The 22,370-nt window shown below is 42.7% G+C and overlaps 1 protein-coding gene across 1 annotated transcript in view; it reads right to left on the reverse strand.

The window, feature by feature from the left end:
• LOC136115688 (ras GTPase-activating protein 1-like) overlaps positions 1–22,370 on the reverse strand; it is a 107,955-nt gene that overhangs the window by 14,182 nt on the left and 71,403 nt on the right. The window contains exons 16-20 of the mRNA XM_065861895.1: positions 14,443–14,615; positions 14,129–14,288; positions 13,820–13,962; positions 12,976–13,091; positions 4,814–4,900 (exon numbers count right to left, since the gene is read on the reverse strand). Of these exons, the coding sequence (XP_065717967.1) occupies positions 4,814–4,900; positions 12,976–13,091; positions 13,820–13,962; positions 14,129–14,288; positions 14,443–14,615 (679 nt within the window). The remainder of the gene's footprint in view (positions 1–4,813; positions 4,901–12,975; positions 13,092–13,819; positions 13,963–14,128; positions 14,289–14,442; positions 14,616–22,370) is intronic.

Genomic DNA, 22,370 nt, shown 5'->3' on the forward strand with positions numbered 1-22,370 from the left:
GATGTCTTGTTATGATTTCAACTATGATAAAATCTGAAATAAAAACAGGCATATTGATTTCCCAATTAAGGTGAACCTCTGAAACCACTTGGGAAAAGCATAACTGTAAAGCCATACTGAAGCCTGTAGTCTAAGATCACATTGGCTTTAAAAAGGAGCAGTACTTCAACTCCTGTCCCCCACAAGTATTCCACTGTCTACTACAGCACATAATTCATCCTGCAGCCACTCGCTTCCCCAAGCCAACATTAGGAGAGTAAGAGTACACAGTCAGAATGGAACCTCTCTTTTGGCAGCAACATGGCCTTAGTTCAGCTTGAACTGATCCATATCCTGATAACAGTACACTATTATCCTAAAAGAATAATACTGGATCAGCTACTTTCCTCACAGAAGTAATTGCTACCACCCAGGCAATCTAGAAAGTTAGGGAAAAGTGCTCAGTTTGACTGCAGAACTAGGAACTTATTAAACAGAAGTCCAAAATAACCTTCAATTTAGCATGAGAATAATCTAACTTTCTGTTGACAGCTGAAGCAAAAATATCCATCTCAGGTTAACCATAATTCTGGAAGACTGCTATAAAATGAAGTGACATATGGACCAACTAAAGCAATCTAACCTCTCTTTTTGTTCAGAGTGTGTGGACACTACCAGCAGACTGATTTTTCACTACAGCAATACCAAAGTCTGACCACTTACAAAAGAATGGAAGTGGACCTTGCACTACCTTGCTTGTTAAGTACACAATAATGACATTGTCCATTATTAATTGGAAGTGACAATGTAGCAATGAGGTTAACACACCTTTCATGTGTCCAAAACACTTGAATTCCAATATATACTGTTATAGATGATTCTTATTTCTCCAAGAACCATGGATTTAGGGCTGACAAAACACTCCTGGCCCAATGTAAAACAAAAATATTTTCTATGAGATGAACTTAAAGCTATGAGGAAGTAAATAATATTAAAGTTATGGCACATACATCAGTTTCTCTTGTAGATGGCCTGAAGTTGAAGACAACTGCGGTATGAACCTAAGATGGACCTTGCAGATAAAAAAGATTTGGTGCTTCTTACACTGGTCAAGCTGTCTGAATTAAGAATGAGTCAATAATGATGCATGGGTTTTCACAACCAGACAGAAATAGCAGCACTTTCTGAATGTTATAGAAGGGAAGCTACCCAGACGCTTAAAAACTATTCACCTGTCTCTGAATACGTAATCATTCTTGGACCAAAACCAGTGCAATAAAAGATAATATTCTTCGCTGGAGGCTGCAAAAAAACCTGTACTCTAGAGGCAAGTCACAAGCATCTACTTATGAAGGCTAAGATAATGAAAGAAAGGGAGCCAATATTTATAGTATCCAGAGACCCCAGAAAAATTCTGAATGTCAGTTGTATCTACTTAAGGAAAACCAAATGGCGCTCTCTGGAGATGGGGAAGAACAGAAAGAGACATGGTATTTGCTTTTAAGTTCTACACCCTTGCAATAGGTTAGCTCCAACACCTCTGATAAGAGCAGCCTCAATTTTAAGGCAAAACCCCTGCAGAACACTGTTGGCAGGCATTTTATTCATTATTTTCTTGAAAAATCTTCAATTACAATTGTTACAAACACTAAATGACAGGAAAATAAGCATGGAAGGTACTGTACTAATTACATTAACATTTACTGAAACTCTTGGGAAGGAAGGGTTCCCATTTCTTCATTTTTGTCTCCAGTCAAAGTGATAAACAAGAGCCAATGACAAATCATCCAGCAGACACTGTACCATGGGAGATTAACCTCAGCAAATCATATCAGTGCCAGATACTGGTCTACCAGCAATCTAGGCTTGCAAAAAAAAAAAAAAAAAGGTAAAACAAACATAGAAGAGATGTGGCTTTTATACCCTTAAACCCTCAGTATCACTTAGAATAATGGTGTCAAGACCTCATTTTTGTAAAAGAATTTTTTTACCTGCACTGGCAACTGATAGTGTTAAAGGAAAAACTATTTATTCAATTGATTTATGAATGCAGACTGGAGATTTTGTAATCAGTGCCACTTCAAAGGAGCCAAGTTCAGTAACCTGCAACATTTTTACAGAGGCTCTGGAATGTTTCAACATGATTGGGCTGGAGCAAAGAAATGAAACAAAACTGGGACAGCATAAAAGTATGTATTTTCAGAAATGAACCCTGTTGATTCTGAGCGATCAGCACTGAGAGTCTTCACTGATGCAGAGAACTATATATTCCAATGCAGACAGTGCCTCAGTGAAATCTAAGGACAGTTCAATCACCTTTCTGAGGAGATATTAGTTTTCTTTACATGCTATATCTGCATTTTAAAGGACATTCATCTTAGCATGTTTAAGATTTTTCCAATAATTAATATACACTACATAGGAGTCTCTGGATTAGGCACGGTCCTCCCAGACGGCATATGACAGAAATATCATCTTCAGAGGTCGCTGGTCTCCAGAGGTATCACAAAGGTTAACTATCACTTTGAGATAACTTTTTCTTTTTCCCAACATGAAAAAGGCAATCAATATTTTAGACTAGTTTGTAAAACTTAACAAAATACAAGGCATCGCACTCGACTCTTGTCCTGCTGATGGACTTCAACCACCCTGACATCTGCTGGAAAAGTAGCATGGTGAGCTGTGGGCAATCCAAGGGACTCCTGGAATCCATTGAGGATAACTTCTTAAGTCAAGCAATAGACGACCCTACCAGGGAGGATACGATACTGATGGTCACCAATGCAAGTGAGCCAATTGGTGACATCAAGACTGGAGGCAGCTTGGGCTGCAGTGATCATGTGCTAGCGGAGTTCTCAATCCTGAGGGACGTGAGGGAGGTGAAGAGTGAAGTCAGGACCCTGAATTTTAGGAAAGCCAATTTCCAGTTCTTCAAGGAGTTAGTCAACAGGAACCCCTGGGAAACTGCCCTAAGGAACAAGAGAGCAGAACAGAGATAGTAGATCTTTAAGAAAGCTTTCCATAGAGCACAAGAGCTTGCAATCCCCAAGTGTAAGAAATTGGGTAAGGAAGGCAAGAGGCCAGCATGGCTGAGTTGAGACCTGCTGGTCAAACTAAAGGGCAAGAAGGAAATGCACAAGCAGTAGAAACAAGGACAAGTATCGTGGGAAGAGTATAGGGACACTGCCCAGTTGTGTAGAGATAGGGTCAGGAAGCCCAAGGCACAGCTGGAGCTGAACTTGGCAAGGGATGCAAAGAATAACAAGAAGGGCTTCTACAGGTATGTCAACCAGCAAAGGAAGGTCAAAGAAAGTATACCCCTCAATGAGGAAAAACTGGTAATGACAGACGAGGAGAAGGCTGAGGTACTCAGCAACTTCTTTGCCTCAGTCTTCACTAGCAATCTCTCTTCCCACACTTCTCGAGTGGATGAACTGCAAGACAGACTGGGGGAGCAGTGTCCCTCCCACTGTAAGTGAAAATCAGGTTTGTGACCACTTGAGGAACCTGAACTTTAATAATTCTATGGGACCTGATGAATTGCACCCCAGAGTCCTGAGGGAATTGGCTGATGTAGTTGCCAAGGCACTCTCCATGATATTTGAGAAGTCATAGCAGAATTGGGCCCATGTGAACTTCCTGAGGTTCAACAAGGCCAAGTGCAAGGCCCTGCACCTGGGTCAGGGCAACCCCCAGTATCAATACAGGCTGGGGGATGAAGGGATTGAGAGCAGCCCTGCAGAGAAGGACTTGGGGCTACTGGTGGATGAAAGACTGGACATGAGCCAGCAATGTACACTTGCAGCCCAGAAGACAAATCATATCACACACACAGACACACAGAATGTTAGGGATTGGAAGGGACCTCAAAAGATCATCTAGTCCAATCCCCCTGCCGGAGCAGGAACACCTAGATGAGGTTACACAGGAAGGCGTCCAGGCAGGTCTTGAATGCCTCCAGAGTCGGAGACTCCACAATCTCCCTGGGCTGCATCAAAAGAAGTGTGGCCAGCAGGTCGAGGGAGGTGATTCTGCCCCTCTACTCCTCGGTGAAACCCCACCTGAAGTACTGCATCCAGCTCTGGAGCCCTCAATACAGGAAAGACATGGACCTGTTGGGGAGAGGGTTCAGAGGAGGGCTACAAAAAGGATCAGAGGGATGGAACACCTCTCCTATGAGGAAAGGCTGAGAGAGTTGGGGTTGTTCAGCTTGGAGAAGAGAAGGCTCTGGGGAGACCTTATTGAGGCTTTTCAGTATTTAAATTGGCCTATAAGAAAGATGGGGACAGACTTTTTGGTAGGTCCTGTTGCAATAGGACAAGGGGTAATAGTTTTAAACTAAAAGAGGGGAGATCCAGGCTAGACATGAGGAAGAATTTTTTTTTTAAATGAGGGTGGTAAAACACTGGAACAGATGCCCCTTCCCTGGAGACATTCAAGGCCAGGCTGGATGGGGTTCTGAGCAACCTGATCTAGTTGAAGATGTCCCTGCTCATTGCAGGGGGATTGGACTAGATGACCTTTTAATATCCCTTCTAACCCAAACTATTCTATAATAAATTCTAATTTTAAGCCATTAAGTATAGCTATACTGACCTCTATACTACACCCCTAGCAAGGCTTTAACAGCATGACTAAGAATCTAGCAAGCTCTCAGTCCTTAATTGGTATATCATGCCCCCATACTATAATAATCATAAATATTCTTGTAACCTGTATAAGTACTATAAAGTTTTGGCACTAAAAGAAAAAATAGATAAGCACACTGAAGTATGACAGCAATAAGATGATAAAATATTCTTTTCAGCACACAATATATTGACAAGTAACTTACCTAACAACTCTTGTTCTCATTGTGGTATTAGCTGGCCACTTGTTTTGAACAGACTTCTGCAAGCATCCATAAATATATCTCAGTGTCCTGTAAAAATAATAGCTAACTGATCATTTCATTAAAAACACTTCACTGAATAAAAAACATTGGTCAGAAAGGATCTAGTCCAACCTCCTACTTAATGCAGAACTATTAGCAATGCTAGGTTTATAATTGAGACATAAGCTTTAAATTAATTTAAAATCTGCTATGACAGCCCATTTACAAATGGCAAACAAAGTCCTCAACTAATACACTATTCTATTCGTGCAGGTAAAATTCTGAGTATTCATACGTGCATTAAATGTTTTATAAACTGTTTTTCCTATTTTTTAGGTAGTTTCCTTTTAAAAATGAAAAAAAATTATGGTGGCTTTTTTCCTCTCCTTTTTTCCCCACTTTTTAACTGAATGAATAACAATTTGTGTATCCATAAATACAGGTTAGGTGTTTAAAATTAGTTAATAGTCCTGTCCTATTAAAAAAAGGGAGCACTCTGGTGTATTTCAGGAAGTGTTGAGAGATGCACCATATAGTTAAAAGAATTAAGCTTTTAATGCTAATCTTGCCATCACTGACACAAAAGAAACTTCTGTGCTATTCTGCCATTCTGTGATGGGTTGAGCCCAGCCAGCAGCTAAGCCCCTGAACAGTCACTTGTTCACTTCCCCTCAGCAGGACAGGGGGGAGAATCAGAAGGGCAAAAGCAAGAAAATCTCATGGGCTGACATAAAGACAGTTTAAGAGGTAAAGCAAAAGCTGTACATGCAAGCAAAGCAAAATGAGGAATTAATTCACTACTTCCCATCAGCAGGCAGGTATTCAGCCATCTCCAGGAAAGCAGGGCTTCATCATGCATAATTGTTACTTGAGAAGACAAATGCCATAACTCGAAACATTCCTCCTTGATCCTTCTTTCCCCACAGTTTTATTGCTGAGCACATCATATCATATGGAATATCCCTTTGGCCAGTTGGAGTCAGCTGTCCTAGCTCCATCCCCTCTCAACTTCTTGCCCACCTCCAGCCTACTTGCTGAGGCAAGGGGACAGAACAGGGAGAGAAAACAACCCTCAACACTGTACAAGCACTGTTCAAACAAAACATGGGTGCATTATCAACGCTGGTTTAGTCACAAATCTAAAGCACAGCACCATACAAGCTGCTATGAAGAAAATTAACTTCATCCCAACCAAAACCAGTACAAATCTCCACCCCTTAATTCCATACCATTTGCATCATGCTTGGGTCCTATGCTATCCAAGTACATCCTTATTAACCACTACCACCCCCTTCCCATCCTTTAGTATACATACAGATATCATTCCCTTAGTCTGTTGGCCCCCCCATGAAGTATCCATAAAATGCCCATCGAGTTCATTTAGTCTGTGACCTGGACTCCATCTGTTACGGTGGTCACTCAGGAGAGGTGGTATGTTATGTGGAGTTATTGGGCACCAAAAACAGCTCAGGTTTGGTCACTGCTGCACTTGCCCAGCGTCTTGCAAAGCTCATCCACTGTTACTTCGAGTGGTTCCTGTTAGAGTACTTCTCATAGCATACAACTAAAATAATGGGTTACAGTAGTTTAAACATATATCCATTACCATGTCCATCCCTGGTCCTTTTGGACCGGGCTATGGAGTTTAACAGTGCAATGAACTCCATCCCTTGCTCCTACTCCAGCATAGAACCTCCATGGGCTGTAGTCCCTTTGGGTGCATACCTGCTCTTGTATGGACTTATCTATAGGCCACAGTCCCTTCACAGGGAGTTCCCTTCACACTCGTCAAGAGCCACATCCAGAGACTGTGGATTGTTGCCCCTCTTTCAGTCCCTTTGCTGATTCCATGGTCCCTTGCTAGGGCTCCCAGTTGCTGGTCTTCCCTATCTTCTAATTACTGACTGTTGGCTGCAATATCCCAGCACTTGAGCAACCAGGTGATAATTTGTTCATCTGGCTGGTGGCCATAATCTTTCCACATATCTCACAGCTCACTCAAGGATAGGGACTGGGTGATTTCCAACTCATTTATGATTTCAGTCTCTTCCCTCTCCTGTTCTTGTGACTGCTCTGCTGCAGAACAGGCTGTCTCTTCTGATTCTTTCTCCTGCTCTCCCCTCAGGAGGAGTTTTTTCCTCCTTTACTAAATGACTGGACCTCTGCTTCCATTGTTTCTTCTTGACTATAGGAACAACTGTTATAGTTGAGGGTTGGGTCTCTGGCTTAGCTCAAGTGTTTATATGTTCTCAGATCAAGAGACCCTTCAAGTGCTGAACAGAGATTCAATAGGGGTAGAGCAGGCCTCAGCACAGTGCTAGAAGTTGTGTCTCTGATATAGACAAGGCATCATTTCTTCAAGTATTCTGTCACTTCAATAGCATTCCATGCCTGTTCAGGTTTCAAGTCCCACACCACTGCAGGGAAAGAATGCTCTAGGTACCTGCCCAAGTTCTCCCACATACCTTCCCACCCATGTGCCTCAGGGGGCATCCCCATGTGGCATTCTGAATTAGTCAGTTACCCTTTTGAAAAGCCAGAACTGGATTCATGACACATACCAATATAAGCATTCCAGTTATACAAGGATATTCCAAAAACTGAAGAGCCATTGTAACAAGGCAGGAAACATCTACCCCTGAGAAGAAATAGGAGGTGCCATTCTTAATTTCCTGGACAAAATGGCTCCCAGAGAGGAAGAGGAAAAAGGTGTTGTCTCTTAGAGTTGGTTCCCAGAGTACTAGGATAACAACAGTGTATGGCATAAACACCAGATTAGGCTCAAGGCTAGTACTTTTACCATAGCTCTCCCAGGCAAAACACAACAAAGTGATAAACAGCACAACAAACTACAAAAGCTGAAAGCAGCCATTAACGAGCTCTAGAATTTGAGGTAGAGCAAGATATGGAGTATGCCATGGAGTAAAGAATGGAACAAATAAACCAGTACTGAGAACAAACAAGTCAACATTATGACCAGCAAGAGCAAGTAACAACTTGCCAAGTATTATAATAACTAAACAGCTATAACAACTATAAATGTATTCTAGCACGCTCAGATCAAATCTGTCCTTATCTAGAACCTCTCAAGCCCCACGCTGGATGCCAGAAAGGATTGTGGTGGGTTGACCCTGGCCAGTGGCTAAGCCCCCAACCAGTCGCTTGCTCACTCCCCCTCAGCAGCATAGAGGAGAGAATCATAAAGGCAAAGAAAAAATCATGGGCTGACAAAGTCGGTTTAATAGGTGAAGTGAAGCTGAGCAGGCAAGAAAAGCAAAATAAGGAATTCATTCACATGACTTCCCATCGGCAGGCAGATATCCAGCGACTTCCAAGAAAGCAGGACCTCATCATGCATAAGAGTTACTTGGGAAGACAAATGCCACAACCCTAAACACCCGCCTTCATCCCCCTTTCCCCCAGCTTTTATTGCTGAGCATGTCACATGGTATGGAATAACCCTTTGGTCAGCTGTCCTGGTTGCATGCCCTCCCCAAACTCTTACACACCCACGAGCTTTTTTTCTTTTTTTTCTTTTTTTTTTTTTTTGGGGGGGGGGCACAGCATGTTGTCAACGCTGGTTTAGTCACAGATCCAAAACACCATACCAGCTGCTATGAAGAAAATCAACTCCATCCCAGACAGACCCAAAATTGAGCATTTTGTTCATGTTAAAAGTTAATGATAAAAAACTGAAATAAAACTGTCGGCACTATGCACTTTTTATTCAATGGTTTCAGTCTAAACAATTTATTTTAGCTTTTTTTTTTTTTAAAGAAAAAGAATAACCTGTGCATTTCCTTGATAGATAGAAGTAATCACAGAAAGGTGTCATTCTACTACCATCCATTTGTATTTTTAATGCTGCTAATAATTCCAGCTCTTTTTTAGAGTAGGAGGACTGGAAAGAATTGGTAACCAACTTAAATAATAGGATTATTTTGGTTAGAAAAGACCTTTAAGATCATCAAGTCAAATCGTTAACCAAACAATGCCAAGTCCACCTCTAAACCATGTCCCTAAGAACCTCATCTATGTGTTTTTTAAACACCTCCAGGGATGGTGACTCAACCACTTCCCTGGGCAGCCTGTTCCAATGCTTGACAAACCTTTCCATGAATATATTTTTCATAATATCCAATCTAAACCTCCCCTGGTACAACTTGAAGTCATTTCCTCTTGTCCTATCACTTGCTACTTGGGAGAAGAGACTGATACCCTCCATGCCACAACCTCCTTTCAGGTAGTCATAGAGAGTAATAAAGTATCCCCATCAGTTTCCTTTTCTCCAGGCTAAACAACCAGGTCCTCAGCCTCTCCTCATAACACTTGTGCTCTAGACCCTTGACCAACTTTGTTGCCCTTGTCTGTACTCGCTCTAGCGCCTCAATGTCTTTCTTGTAGTGAGGGGCCCAAAACTGAACACAGTCTTTGAGACGTGGCCTCACCAGTGTCAAGTAGAGGGGGACAATCACTTCCTTAGTCCTGCTAGCCACACTATTTGTGATACAAGCCAAGATGCCATTTGCCTTCTTGGCCACCTGGGCACACTGCTGGCTTATATTCAGCTGGCTGTCAACCAATACCCCCAGGTCCTTTTCTGCCAGGCAGCTTTCCAGCCGGTCTTCCCCAAGCCTATAGCATTGCATGGGGTTGTTGTGACCTGAGTGCAGGACCTAGCACTTGGCCTTGTTGAACCTCATAGAAATGGCCTCAGCCCATCGATCCAGCCTGTCCAGATCCCTCTGTAGAGCCTTCCTACCCTCAAGCAGATCAACACTCCCACCCAACTTGGTGTTGTCTCCAAACTTACTGAGGGTGCACTCAATCCCCTCATCCACATCACTGATAAAGATATTAAAGAGAACTGGCCCCAATACTGAGCCCTGGGAAACACCACTTGTGACTGGCCACCAACTGGATTTGACTCCATTCCTCACAACTCCCTGGGCCCAGCCATCCAGCCAGTTTCTTACCCAGTGAAGAATATGCCCCCATCCAAGCCATGAGCAGCCAGTTTCTACAGGAGAATGCTGTGGGAAATTGTATCAAAGGCTTTACTGAAGTCTAGGTACACAACATCCATAGCCTTTCCCTCATCCACTAAGCAGGTCACCTTGCCATAGAAGAATACCCAGCTTAGTCAAGCAGGACCTGCCTTTCATACTGACAGGCCTGATCGCCTTGTTGTCCTGTACATGCTGTGTGAAGACACTCAGGATGATCTGTACCATGACCTTCCCCAGCACTGAGGTCAGACTGACAGGCCTGTCAATTCCCCATATCCTCCTTCCAGCCCTTCTTATAGATGGATGTCACATTTGCCAACTTCCAGTCAACTGGGACCTCCTGAGTTAGCCAGGACTGCTGATAAATAATTGAAAGTGGTTTGGTGAACACCTCCGCCAGGTCCCTCAGCACCCTTAAGTGTATCCCATCTGGCCTGACAGATTGTGCATGTCTAAGTGGTGTAGCAGGTCGCTAACCATCTCTCCTTGGATTATGGGGTCTTCATTCTGCTCCCCATCCCTGTCTTCGAGCTCAGCCTTTTCCTCTGTCACTATGTTTTCCAACACATCCAATAGAGAGTGGAGATTCTCCTTAGCCCTAATTTTGTCTGCTAACTAGTACTGTCCTCTACCTCTTTGTGGAGATAATATATTGATGTTTAAATTTTTTTTCTTCTTTCCTTGATCCCATGGAGCTTCTCTCTCAAAGCAAAGCATGTATGCCAGGCAAAAGCTTTTGCACTGTATTGAGTTTGCATGGCAAGGTTTTGGTAGTGAGAGGGCTACAGGAGTGGCTTCTGTGAGAAGATGCTAAAAGCTTCCCCTATGTCTGATAGAGCTAACACCAGCCCACTCCTAGATGGACCCACTGCTGGCCAAAGTTGAGCCAATCAACAATGGTGGTAGAACCTCTGCAACAACATATTTAAGAAGGGGCAAAAACTGTTGCACAACAGCAGCCATAAAAGAGGAGTAAGAATATATGCGAGCAAAAACTCTGCAGACAGCAGATCAGTGAAGAAGGAGGGGGAGGAGGTACTCCAGGCACCAGAGCAGAGATTCCCCTGCAGCCCATGGTGAAGACCATGGGGAGGCAGGTTGTCCCCCTGCAGCCCATGGAGGTCCAGAGTGGAGCAGATATCCACCTGCAGCCCATTGAGGACTCTGCCTGAGCAGGTGGATGCACCCAAAGGAGGTTGGTGACCCCGTGGAGAGCTTGTGCTGGAGCAGGCTCCTGGCAGGACCTGTGAACCCATGGAGAGAGGAGCCTGTTGTGTATTGATAAGGATCATGGCTGAAAACATTGTGGTGAAAGTAGTTCAGCCAGGAGATGACACATTCAGTGCAGGGGAAACTGTGGTCTACATATTAACAACGAGCTAACGAGACACAGATCAGGCCAGCTGACCGATACTGGAGGTGGAGGATGTGTTGGAGGGCACATAGCCCCATCTTCTGATATGCACAGCTCGGCAAACAAAGGGGAAAAGCTGAGACCCTTCAACGTGGCCCAGGACTTGTCCAGACTTGTCCATCTTTCACAATCACCACTTTCCCCCCAGACGTTCCTCTACTCTGAGAGCTATAAAAAAGCTCACCTAAAACAGCACCGGTAGGGAATACCAGCTCGGCCTCACCAAGGGAATCCAGCACCCTGAGGACCCTCAGCCTACCAGCTTCACCGAAGTGAATCCACCTTCAGGACTCTTCAGCCCAGCAGCTTCGCCTCGGGAACTGAACCAGACATCGGAGGACGCTGCGCTCCTGAACTGCGAACCCCAGCATCCTTGCCGTGGAACACCGAGGCCATACATCATCATACAAGTCCTGTCATCCACACTGTGGGGCCGTAAGAGACTGGATCCCTCACTTTTTTTCTTTCTTCCTTTCTCTCTGCTCTTTCCTTCTCTCCTTTTTTCTATACCCCCATTTCTTTGTCTCTCCTTCTGCATATATATATATGTGTATATATATATATATAAAACTCTCTTTCTCTCTCCCTTATATCTTATTTTTCCTTCCCTCTCTACCACCCTCTTTCCCTCTTTTCCTTTTGAACATAAGTGTAACATCACTTTAAGCTCTGCTGTTGGATTCTGGTTAAACTTCATATTATAACTACTAATGGTTACCAATACATTGCTCGTAGTAGGACTTCCACTGTTAGTGTGTTGATAAGTTCTGTTACACTTTTGCCAAGTCACCATTCGCTGTAACCAGTATTCCAACACGTACTTTTAGTAAAACTCACAATTGAATTGGACCCCAGGGGTAATTGTCTGTCATTCACTTCACATAACTGCGCAGAATGAACCCAGAGTTAACTCACACCTGGTCTCATCTGTTGAGTCAGGGTGCATGTCACGTTTAGAGTTAACTCATCCCTCATCTCATCTGTTGTGACGGGACAGAGCCCACACTGGAACAGGTTTTCTGGCAGGACTTGTGACCCCATGGAGGACCCACACTGGAGCATTTCATGAAGAACTGCAGCCCATGGAAAGGACTCTCGTTGGAAAAGTTCATGGAGGACTGTCTTCTGTGTGAACTACCCCACACTGGAGCAGGGAGAATGAGGAGGGAGTGGTGGCAGAGGCAACGTGATGAACTGACTGCAACCCCCATCCCCACCTCTCTGTGGGAGGAGACAGAGAAAACTGGGAAGAAGGGAAGGTTCAGGGGAAGGTGTTGTAAGATTTGTTTTTATTTCTCATTATCGTACTCTGATTTTGATTGGTAATAAATTAATTTCCCCAAGCCAAGTCTGTTTTGCCCAAGATAGTAATTGCTGAGTGATCCCTGTCCTTATCTTGACCTACAAGCTCTTTGTTCTATTTTCTCTTCCGTGTCCAGTTGAGGAGGGGGAATGACAGAGTGGCTTGGTAGGCACCTGGCATCCAGGCAATGTCAACCCGACACGTCCAAAAAGCACAATTCATTCCAGTGTGGTTTTTTTTTTTTTTTTACCTCTGTACATATAACAGCCCTAAATAAATTAGTCTTAGGACTGATTAGTATAAGATAAACTAATAAGAACACCATTTTACAGTGCAGTGTAAATCACACAAACAGGAATTTTCAAGTACAAATTTGAACAGAAGAGTGTAAACTTACGGAGGCAGTATCTCTGCAGCCATGAATATTTTCTCCACCAATTCTGAAAGTATACCGAGTAGATGTGCCAAATTAGTGTTTACATCTTCATTTTTTTCTAATTTTGATGGATTTAACTAAAACCAAAAGGAAAAAGATTGTTTCTTCTCTTGAATAGACCTACATATATAATTTGATAATATTACACACTGAATAATATTTCAAAATAAATTAAATATTCTACTGCTGTACAAATCTCAGACTTGCACAGGACTTACAAATGTGCTTCAGGGGCTAGCTAGGAAACTAATGTAAAAAAGCAATGTTTTTAAATTCTAATGCACTATGCTTTTAGCAGCACAGACGTTTAACACTAGCCATAACTACCTATCCTTTTTAAACTACATATATTTCTATATCTTTTAATCCAGTCATCTGAGTATACCACTCCTCCCTTTCCATAATTAGTTCAAGTGAAACAGAAGTTAGGAGGGTCATTTTAGAAATAAAGACAGGTTCTAACACAAGCAGTTAATGTAAGGGAGTTTTAAAATTAAACTAAGTTCAGACATTGACTTCTAGTATATCTGGAGCTTAACAAAAGTTATTTAGGGTAGGCCATTCAGTAACTGCTATGAAAGAACCTACAATTGCTAAATAATAAATACATTAGAAAATTTAAAACTTATTTACAAGTGATGCTACGAAGATTGCTCAAGCTAACATTTAGAAAAAACTCATAATCAGTTCAGTTCCAGTACTGAAATTATTTCTGAAGGATTAATAAATGCTTCCAAAGCAAACAACCAGTAGATCAGCATTTCAACAAATCAAAATTTTAAAAAATCATAGTTCAAAGTATCACCTCACAGGACTGCTTGCTCTCCATTATCTTTAATATACTGTCTTTCAGTGCATGGTGAACAAAACGTGTTGCTGTGGCTTTCATATATTGCTCCATAAGTGTACTTGCTAAAGTGGTGGCACGAAACAAAGTAGTAGCTTCATCTGAAAAAAATAAAGTGAAAAGTTGACAACAAAAAGTAGAGGAAAATTTTTATCTGTGTTCACAGTTTGATATATGATGTAATTAAGGAAGGAGACAGAAATGAAGGCATAGGAACCCTTTCCCTCCCCAGAGTTTCAGTAAACATCAGTATAATTAGTACAGTACCTTCCATGCTTATTTCCCTGTCATTTAGTGTTCGTAACAATAGTGACTCAAGCTTTTCATGAAGAAAAATCTTCAATAAAATGCCAGCCAATAGTGTTCTATCCTGTCCACAAACATGTGATAAGGCATAGACTACATGCATCTCTTTCTGGAGTATGAGCTGAAAGAAAACAGGAATTATGTTTGGATACTTGACCTAACATAACAATCACTACAAATACTACTTAGCGATGTCTATTAGTATTACTGAAATCTGCCTCAAACAACAGAGAAAGTGAATTTTGACAGAAAAACCAAATAAACAAACTTAATACCTCTTTAAACTCACTGTACTCTTCTTCTGGCATGATCTTCTCCATAGAATATCGTGCTCGAACACGCAAAGATCCTGGCTCAATACCCTTCAGTGGTATATGGGAACTGAGTTGAAACCACTCATCTGTTGCATGTCCTTTCTGTAATCGGCTTAATTGGCAACGCATAAACACTTTAGGGGAAAAAGTATTAAGTAGATTATATCCAGCAAAACAGTGCTAGTATTGAATAAAAAAAGTTTGTTTTCAGCATGTCATCTTGTTTCAGCAAGAGTATTGAAAAAAATTAACAAAATTAGTGCCATCAAATACATTGACAGATTATCCCTTAGATGGTTTAACAGACTCCTGAAAACTGAAGCTGAAATACAAAGTATGCTGTAAATAATGTATGCACACAGATACTAACAAAGTTTTCTTTTTAACACCCAAATAGGCAGAAAAGTCCCTCTCCCCCACTGCTACCTAGCAAACCTAGGCAGCAATCAGAAAATTAAAACAGGTAAAGTGATTAAAATTCATTGTCCTCTTTTGAAGCCTTGGGCTCATACCTCCATCAGGTCTGCTCTTGAACCACTTTGTTACTATTTATAGTATTTATTATTAGCGTTACTACATCTTTCCTAAATGTTGCCAGATGTATTTCTTAATACTTCAGAACTCCCAGGTTAAGGCGGTAACAGTTTATGTAAAACATATAAAAAAGCACTCCCAGACAGCTTAAGCCCAAATAATTACAAAAGTCAACCAAGAATGACAAAATCATTAAATTCACATTTTGTGGTGTTGGTACCTTAAAATTATTAAGCAATGACCTGCACCAATTTATTCAACCATGACTGAAAGTCTGGTCTGACAGCTGACTAGTAAGCTGCAGCAGTCAGACCACCAATCATTCCAAAATAACCACATGCCCTCCTGAACTGAGTTACTTCCAACAGAAAGGGCCCAAATGCTTGCATAGACACTGTTCTACCTATGATATACCCACAAAGTTCCAAGAGGAGATACACAGTTTCAGTTTTGCATTTAGCCTGTCAGACTGTCTGGAACTTCCAAGAACACTCTTTCTGCAGCTCTCAACAAAATCTACTTTTAAGCAAGTCCCTCACATTTAAACAAAACTACCCTGAAAACAAACAAAAAAAATACCACACCCCAAAACAAAACACCATCAAAACCACCATCACACACTTGTTTTTCACTTTTCTACAAAGACTATGAATGGTTCCAGTAGACTTCCCGCTGCCCCAATATGTTGGAACGGGTTTGCATAATCAGAAAACAGAACAGAATAACATCACATTTCTAATAGACACTTCATATTTCATATTCTTTGGAGTTGATGAACTAATAAGGTAACACATTCAAGTCAGTAAAGTAGTGGGTAAACCAATTCATAATCATCTGCTACTCATCACAAGTGTGAATTGGACTGGTTTTAGACCAGATAATAAATTTACTTTCCCAAAATATTTCTTCTGACCAAAGTTCTCGTGTCCTCAACTGAGCAACATGCTTCCTTCTTGTTTTGCTCGCACATAATAAGGCATATATCTCATTGACAAGAATAGTGAGATATACAATTCATAACAATCTGATGATTTTTTTTTGTGGTTATATAGTAGCATTTCCTAGCGATAATATAAATACTATCATCTTGCTTTGATCTTAAAAGATCAAACCAGAAATATCAATATATGGACTTCAGAATACTTGTTATATTCGAAGACTTCAGAGAAACACTTTCTGCTACTTAGCAATGTATATTGAACTATTAGGCTTTGTTCAATAAAAGACTGACATTAGTTACGAGTTTAAGGATGTTTACACTTTGCAGTCTAGCACATTATGACAGAAAAACAAAAAGAAAAAAAATCAGGCAACATAGGAGGACTACAGAGATGCTGCTTGCCATTGTAGGGAGGAAATTTGCGCTGCCAAAGCTCAATTAGAATTGAAGCTGGCCAATACCGTGAAGGACAATAAAAAAGGCTTTTTAAAATACATTAATGGCAAAAGGCAAGCTAGAAATAACATTAGCCCATTAATTGATGAGCATGGTCACCTTATTAACAGGGACACAGACAAAGCTGGGACATTTAATGCTTTCTTCGCCTCAGTGTTCAACACTGATGATGGACTTGGGGGCCACGATAAACTCCCATTTAATCCAGAACTTGTACGGGATCTACTATTCCAGCTAGATCCCTACAAGTCAATGGGGCCTGATGGGATTTATCCAAGGGTGCTTAAAAGAGCTGGCTGACATCATAGCAAGACCTTTCTCTGTGATTTTTCGACGTTCTTGGAAATTTGGAGAGGTCCTGGAAGACTGGAAGCTGGCAAATGTTGTCCCAATCTACAAGAAGAGCAAAAGGGATGACCCTGGCAACTACAGGCTTGTCAGTCTCACTTTTGTGCCTGGCAAAATCATGGAAAAGATTGTTCTGGGAGTTATTGAAAAACATCTGAACGACAACACAGTCATTGGTCTCAGCCAGCACGGGTTCATGAGGGGAAAGTCTTGCTTAACAAACTTAATTTCATTCTATGACAAGGTTACCCACCTAGTTGACCAAGGGAAGCCTGTTGATGTGATCTTTTTGGATTTCAGCAAAGCCTTGGATATTGTCTCTTACAGTATTCTCCTGGACAAGATGTCCAGCATACAGTTGGGTAAACACACAGTGCAATGGTTGAGCAATTGGCTGATGGGTCGGGCTCAAAGGGTTCTAGTAAATGGGATTACTTAACAAGTTTGCCGATGGCACAAAATTGGGGGGAGCTGTTGACATTTTTCGAGGGCAGAGAGGCCCTGCAGAGAGATCTGAACAAATTGGAGAACTGGGCAATCATCAACCACATGAAGTTCAACAAGAGCAAGTGCTGGATTTTGCACCTGGGGCACAGCCACCCTTGCGGTACATACAGACTGGGGAACGAGATGCTGGAAAGCAGCTCCGCGTAAAGGATCCCTGGATACTTGGGGTCAAGCAGCAGAGCTTGGCCTGTGTCAGGGACCATATTTCAAGTTGTCTCAAAGTTTGCTTGCTCCCTCCTCTGCCACAAGCGATGACATCACCCTCCGGGACCCCTCCCAGTGACAAGCTGTGGGAGCCTGCGAACCTGCCCAGTGACGAGAACTTTGCCTGGCTACAGGGGGTCAGGTCCACGGGGACCCTGCCTGGTGACAGGCAATGAGAAGCTTGCCTGGCCGAAGACAAATCACCTGTTCCCACCAAAGCATGTGTGGTGTGGCAGGGGACTGGCGCACCGCAACCGAGAGTGGGGGGGCTGTGTAAAAAGGCACAAACCAAACATTATAAAAAGACTGTGCGACAAGTGCGTGCACCCCAGAGACCCCACCACCAACTGGCACCACATGCACACTGACCAGGGATGTCAGGGGCGGCATTTCATGAGCGACAGACAAGATTCATCCCTGGGATGTGCCGCCTCACCTACCAGAGAAGCCAATTGGACCCTGGGTCCATGGTGGTAACTTTCCTCTCGCTAGCCTGTCCCAAATGCTGAACAAGTTTCCTACTTTCCTAATCTTCTCGTTTCCCAACTGTCCTATCGCTACTTTCTCTACTAACATTCAATAAAGTTCCCAAGTTAAATGCTTGCGGCTTCAGCTCAGGGTTTCCTGGACCAGACCCCAACAGGGGCCCAAAACTGACCCCAGGATTCAAGGTGGGGCCTCACCAGTGCTGAGTACAGTAACACAATCACTTCTCTAGTCCTGCTGGCCACACTATTCCTCATATAAGTCAGGATGTTGGTGGCATTTTTTGGCCACCTGGGCACACGCTGGCTCATGTTCAGCCATTATCAGTCAACAGCGTGCCCTGGCAGCCAAGAGGACCAACTGTGTCCTGGGGTGCATCAAGCATAGCGTTGCCAGCTGCTCGAAGGAGGGAACTGACCCACTCTACTCTGCACTGGTGTGGCCTCACCTGGAACACTGTGTGCAGTTCTGGGCGCCACAGTATAAAAAAAGATATTAAGCTACTAGAGAGTGTCCAGAAGAGGGCTACGAAGTTGGTGAAGTGTTTGGAGGGGAAGCCGTATGAGGAGCGGCTAAAGTCACTTGGTTTGTTCAGCCTGGAGAAGAGGAGACTGAGAGGAGACCTCACTGCGGTCTACAGCTTCCTTACAAGGGGAGGAGAAAGGGTTGGCACCAAACTCTTCTCTTTAGTGACCAATGACAGAACCCGAGGGAATGGCAGGAAGATGTGCCAGGGGAGGTTTAGGTTGGACATTTGGAAAAAGTTGTTCACCCAGAGGGTGGTGGAGCACTGGAACGGGCTCCCCAAGGAGGTATCACAGCCCCAAGCTTGACAGTATTCAAGAAGAGACTGGACAACACCCTCAGACACATGGTGTGAACTGTGGGGTTGTCATATGCAGGGTCAGGAGTTGGACTCAATGATCCTTGTGTGTCCCTTCCAACTGAGGACATTCTATGATGCTATCAGTAGTTGATCCCTTCTCTGGAAGCACAGTTAAGAACTATATACAACAACCTTGATTCAAGAATATTTTATGTGATGCACAAAAAAAAAAGACTGAGGTTCCTTAATGGTTTATTTGCAAATAAAGCTTAGGAATTAATATTTAGCAACAAGTTTATATTTTGATGATTAAAAACTATAACCTAAAAATCAAACTTAAAAGTGCTTCAAACTCACTTTTTCCTCAGAATTGAAATGAACTTAAGTTTACAGTGAAGTCTTTGTTGAACCCCACCAGAACCAACCAAAAGCATCCTCTCTCTCATAAAAAAACCCACCCTAAAAATGTTTGCAGTTACTCATTCAGAATAAAAGCCTATCTAAATGTTGACAAAGAAAAAATTGCTCAATACATGGACATAATAAAGCCTAGCTTTCCCACCCACAGCTCCATGACATGTTAGCACAATCCATTTACAAAACAGCAAGGAGCTCTTTATGACTGAAACAAGCTCGAGAAATGGGCCCATGCGAACTTCATGAGGTTCAACAAGGCCAAGTACAAGGTCCTGCCCCTGGGTCAGGGCATCACCCAGTATCAATACAGACTGGGGGATGAAGGGATTGAGAACAGCCCTGCAGAGGACTTGGGGGTACTGGTGGATGAAAAATTGGACATGAGCCAACAATGTGCACTTCCAGCCCAGAAGGCCATTTTTTATCTCAGGTTGCATCAAGAGAAGTGTGGCCAGCAGGTCGAGGGAGATGATTCTGCCCCTCTACTCCTTGGCAAGACCCCACCTGGAGCCCTGCATGCAGCTCTGGAGCCCTCAGTACAGGAAAGACATGGACCTTTTGGAGAAAGTCCAGAGGAGGCCACAAAAATGATCAGAGAGATGCAATACCTCTCCTATGAGGAAAGGCTGAGAGAATTGGACTTGTTCAGCCTGAAGAAGAGAAAGTTCTGGGGAGACCTTATTGGGGACCTTTCAGTACTTAAAAGGAGCCTATAAGAAAGATAGGGACAGACTTTTTAGCAGGTCCTGTTACGATAGGACAAGGGATAATGGTTTTAAATTAAAAGAGGGGAGATTCAGGCCAGACATGAAGAAGTATTTTTTTTACAGCGAGGGTGGTAAACTATTGGTCCAGGTTGCCTAGAGAGGTGGCAGATGCCCCTTCCCTGGAAACATTCAAGACCAGGCTGGATAGGGTTCTGAGCAACTTGATCTAGTTGAAGATGTCCCAGCTCATTGCAGGGGAGCGGACTAGATGACCTTTAAAGACCCCTTCCAACCCAAACTATTCTATGAACCTTTTACACTTTATTCTTCAAAGAAGGGGCTGTCAACATCTTTTTGTACCTAGTGTTGGCAGACAGTATGTTGTCACTATCATTAACAAGTGCCTGATAGGTTTCATAGTTTCTCTCCCTTGTGCGATGTCCACCCATGTCTACGTGAGAGTGTTTACTACATACTTTGCACTTCATGTCTTTAGCGCATATTTCACAGAGAGTATGAGATGGAAGGAACCAAGTTTATAAACCTGCCACAGTAGGCTTATTTCCCAGTGCCACAGAAGTGATAAATGTGTAGCACAGTGACAGCTTTTCCCTCCCACTGCATATTCTCAAATAACAACTTCAAAAACAAGTTGTGGTACTACTGCAAATACAAATTGCCTGAAAGGAGAGACAGAGGTAATGTGCGTTTGCAGCCCTGAAAGCCAATCACATCTTGGGCTGCATTAAAAGAAGTGTAGCTAGCAGGTTGAGGAAGGTGATTCTCCCCCTCTGCTCTGCTCTGGTGAGACCCCAGCTGGAGTACTGAGTCCAGCTCTGGGGCCCTCAGCATAAGACAGACATGGACCAGTTTGAACAGGTCCAGAGGAGGGCCACAAAGATGATCAGAGCACTGGAGTACCCCCCCCCCCATGAGGACAGGCTGAGAAAGTTGGGGTTGTTTATTCGAGAGGAGAGGAAGAGGAAGAGGAAGAGGAAGAGGAAGAGGAAGAGGAAGAGGAAGAGGAAGAGGAGAGAGAAGGCAAGGCTCTGGAGAGACCTTATAGCAGCCTTCCAGTACTGAAAGGGGGCCTAGAGGAAAGATGGGGAAGGACTCTGTAGCAGGGAATATAGTGATAGGACAAAGGGTAATGGTTTTAAACAGAAAAAGGGTACATTTAGATTAGATATTAGGAAGAAATTATTTACTGTGATGGTGGTGAGACACTGGAAAAGGTTGCCCAGAAGTTGTGGATGCCCCCTCCTGTTCAGGGCCAGGATGGATGGGGCTTTGAGCAATTTGGTCAAGTGGAAGATGTTCCTGCCCATGACAGAGGGTTTGGAACTAGGTGATCTTTAAGGTCCCTTCCAACCCAAACCATTCTATGATTTTGCTCTACAGACTTGACTGCATGAGGTGACTGCCTCTACTATAAAAATGTTTTCTATTTCAATGTGAATCTGAAATTAACCAACTATCCTGGTGCAAAACCAAACCAGAACTTCCGCTCCAGCTGAACCCTACATGAAACTGCCCTGAAAGATGTTCAAATTTGAACATCTCAGTTTTCAGTAGCAATACATGAAATCTAACTATATTCCAGAGGTTTTTTTTTTTCCAAGCCATAATTATATATTCATTTGAATAAATTATTAACAAAATGTTTGTTAGAGAAACAAAGAAAACAAGTAGAATTAATGCTAAAGTGTTTAGTACAATTTCTGAATATTTTAAATACTTTTAAAAGCAAAAATATAAAAATAATAACGGAATGAATACTCATAATAGGCAAATTTCAAAGTGAAAGACTTGAGAACTAAAGAAATATTTTTAAATGCCTATATTGGGTCTGGCTGGGATGGAGTTAACTTTCCTCATAGCAGCCCTCATAGTGCAGTGCTCTGTATTTGTAGCTAGAACATTTAATAACAAATCAGTTTTGTCTACTGCTTAGCAGTACTCACACAGCATTAAGGCTGTCTCCCCAACTCCCCCAGCCAAAAGCCAGCAGGCTGGGGGTGGGCAAGAGGTTGGGAAGGGACATAGCCAGGACAGCTGACCCAAACTGACCAATACCGTATGATATAATGTTCAGCAATAAAAGTTAAAAAAAAGGAGAAAGGGGGGTATTAGTTATTAAGGCACTTGCCTTCCAAAGCAACTGTTATGTGTACTGAGGCCCTACTTCCCAGGAAGTGGCTGGACATCACTTCCTGACAGGAAGTAGAGAATCTTTTTGTTTTCCTTTGCTTCCATGTGTAGCCTTTGCTTTTCTTTATTAATCCACCATTATTCTCAACCCATGACTTTTTCATTTTATTTTGTCCCACTGAGGAAGGGGAATAAGAGAGGGTTTTCGTGGGTACCTGGCAGCCAGCCAAGGTCAACCCACCACAAACACTGAAAAACATAGCCCTCATACTAATATAATTTTGGTATTTAGTTTTCTGTGTTATGATGGAAG

The sequence above is a fragment of the Patagioenas fasciata genome, chromosome W, assembly GCF_037038585.1.
Source record: "Patagioenas fasciata isolate bPatFas1 chromosome W, bPatFas1.hap1, whole genome shotgun sequence".
Classification (NCBI taxonomy): domain Eukaryota; kingdom Metazoa; phylum Chordata; class Aves; order Columbiformes; family Columbidae; genus Patagioenas; species Patagioenas fasciata.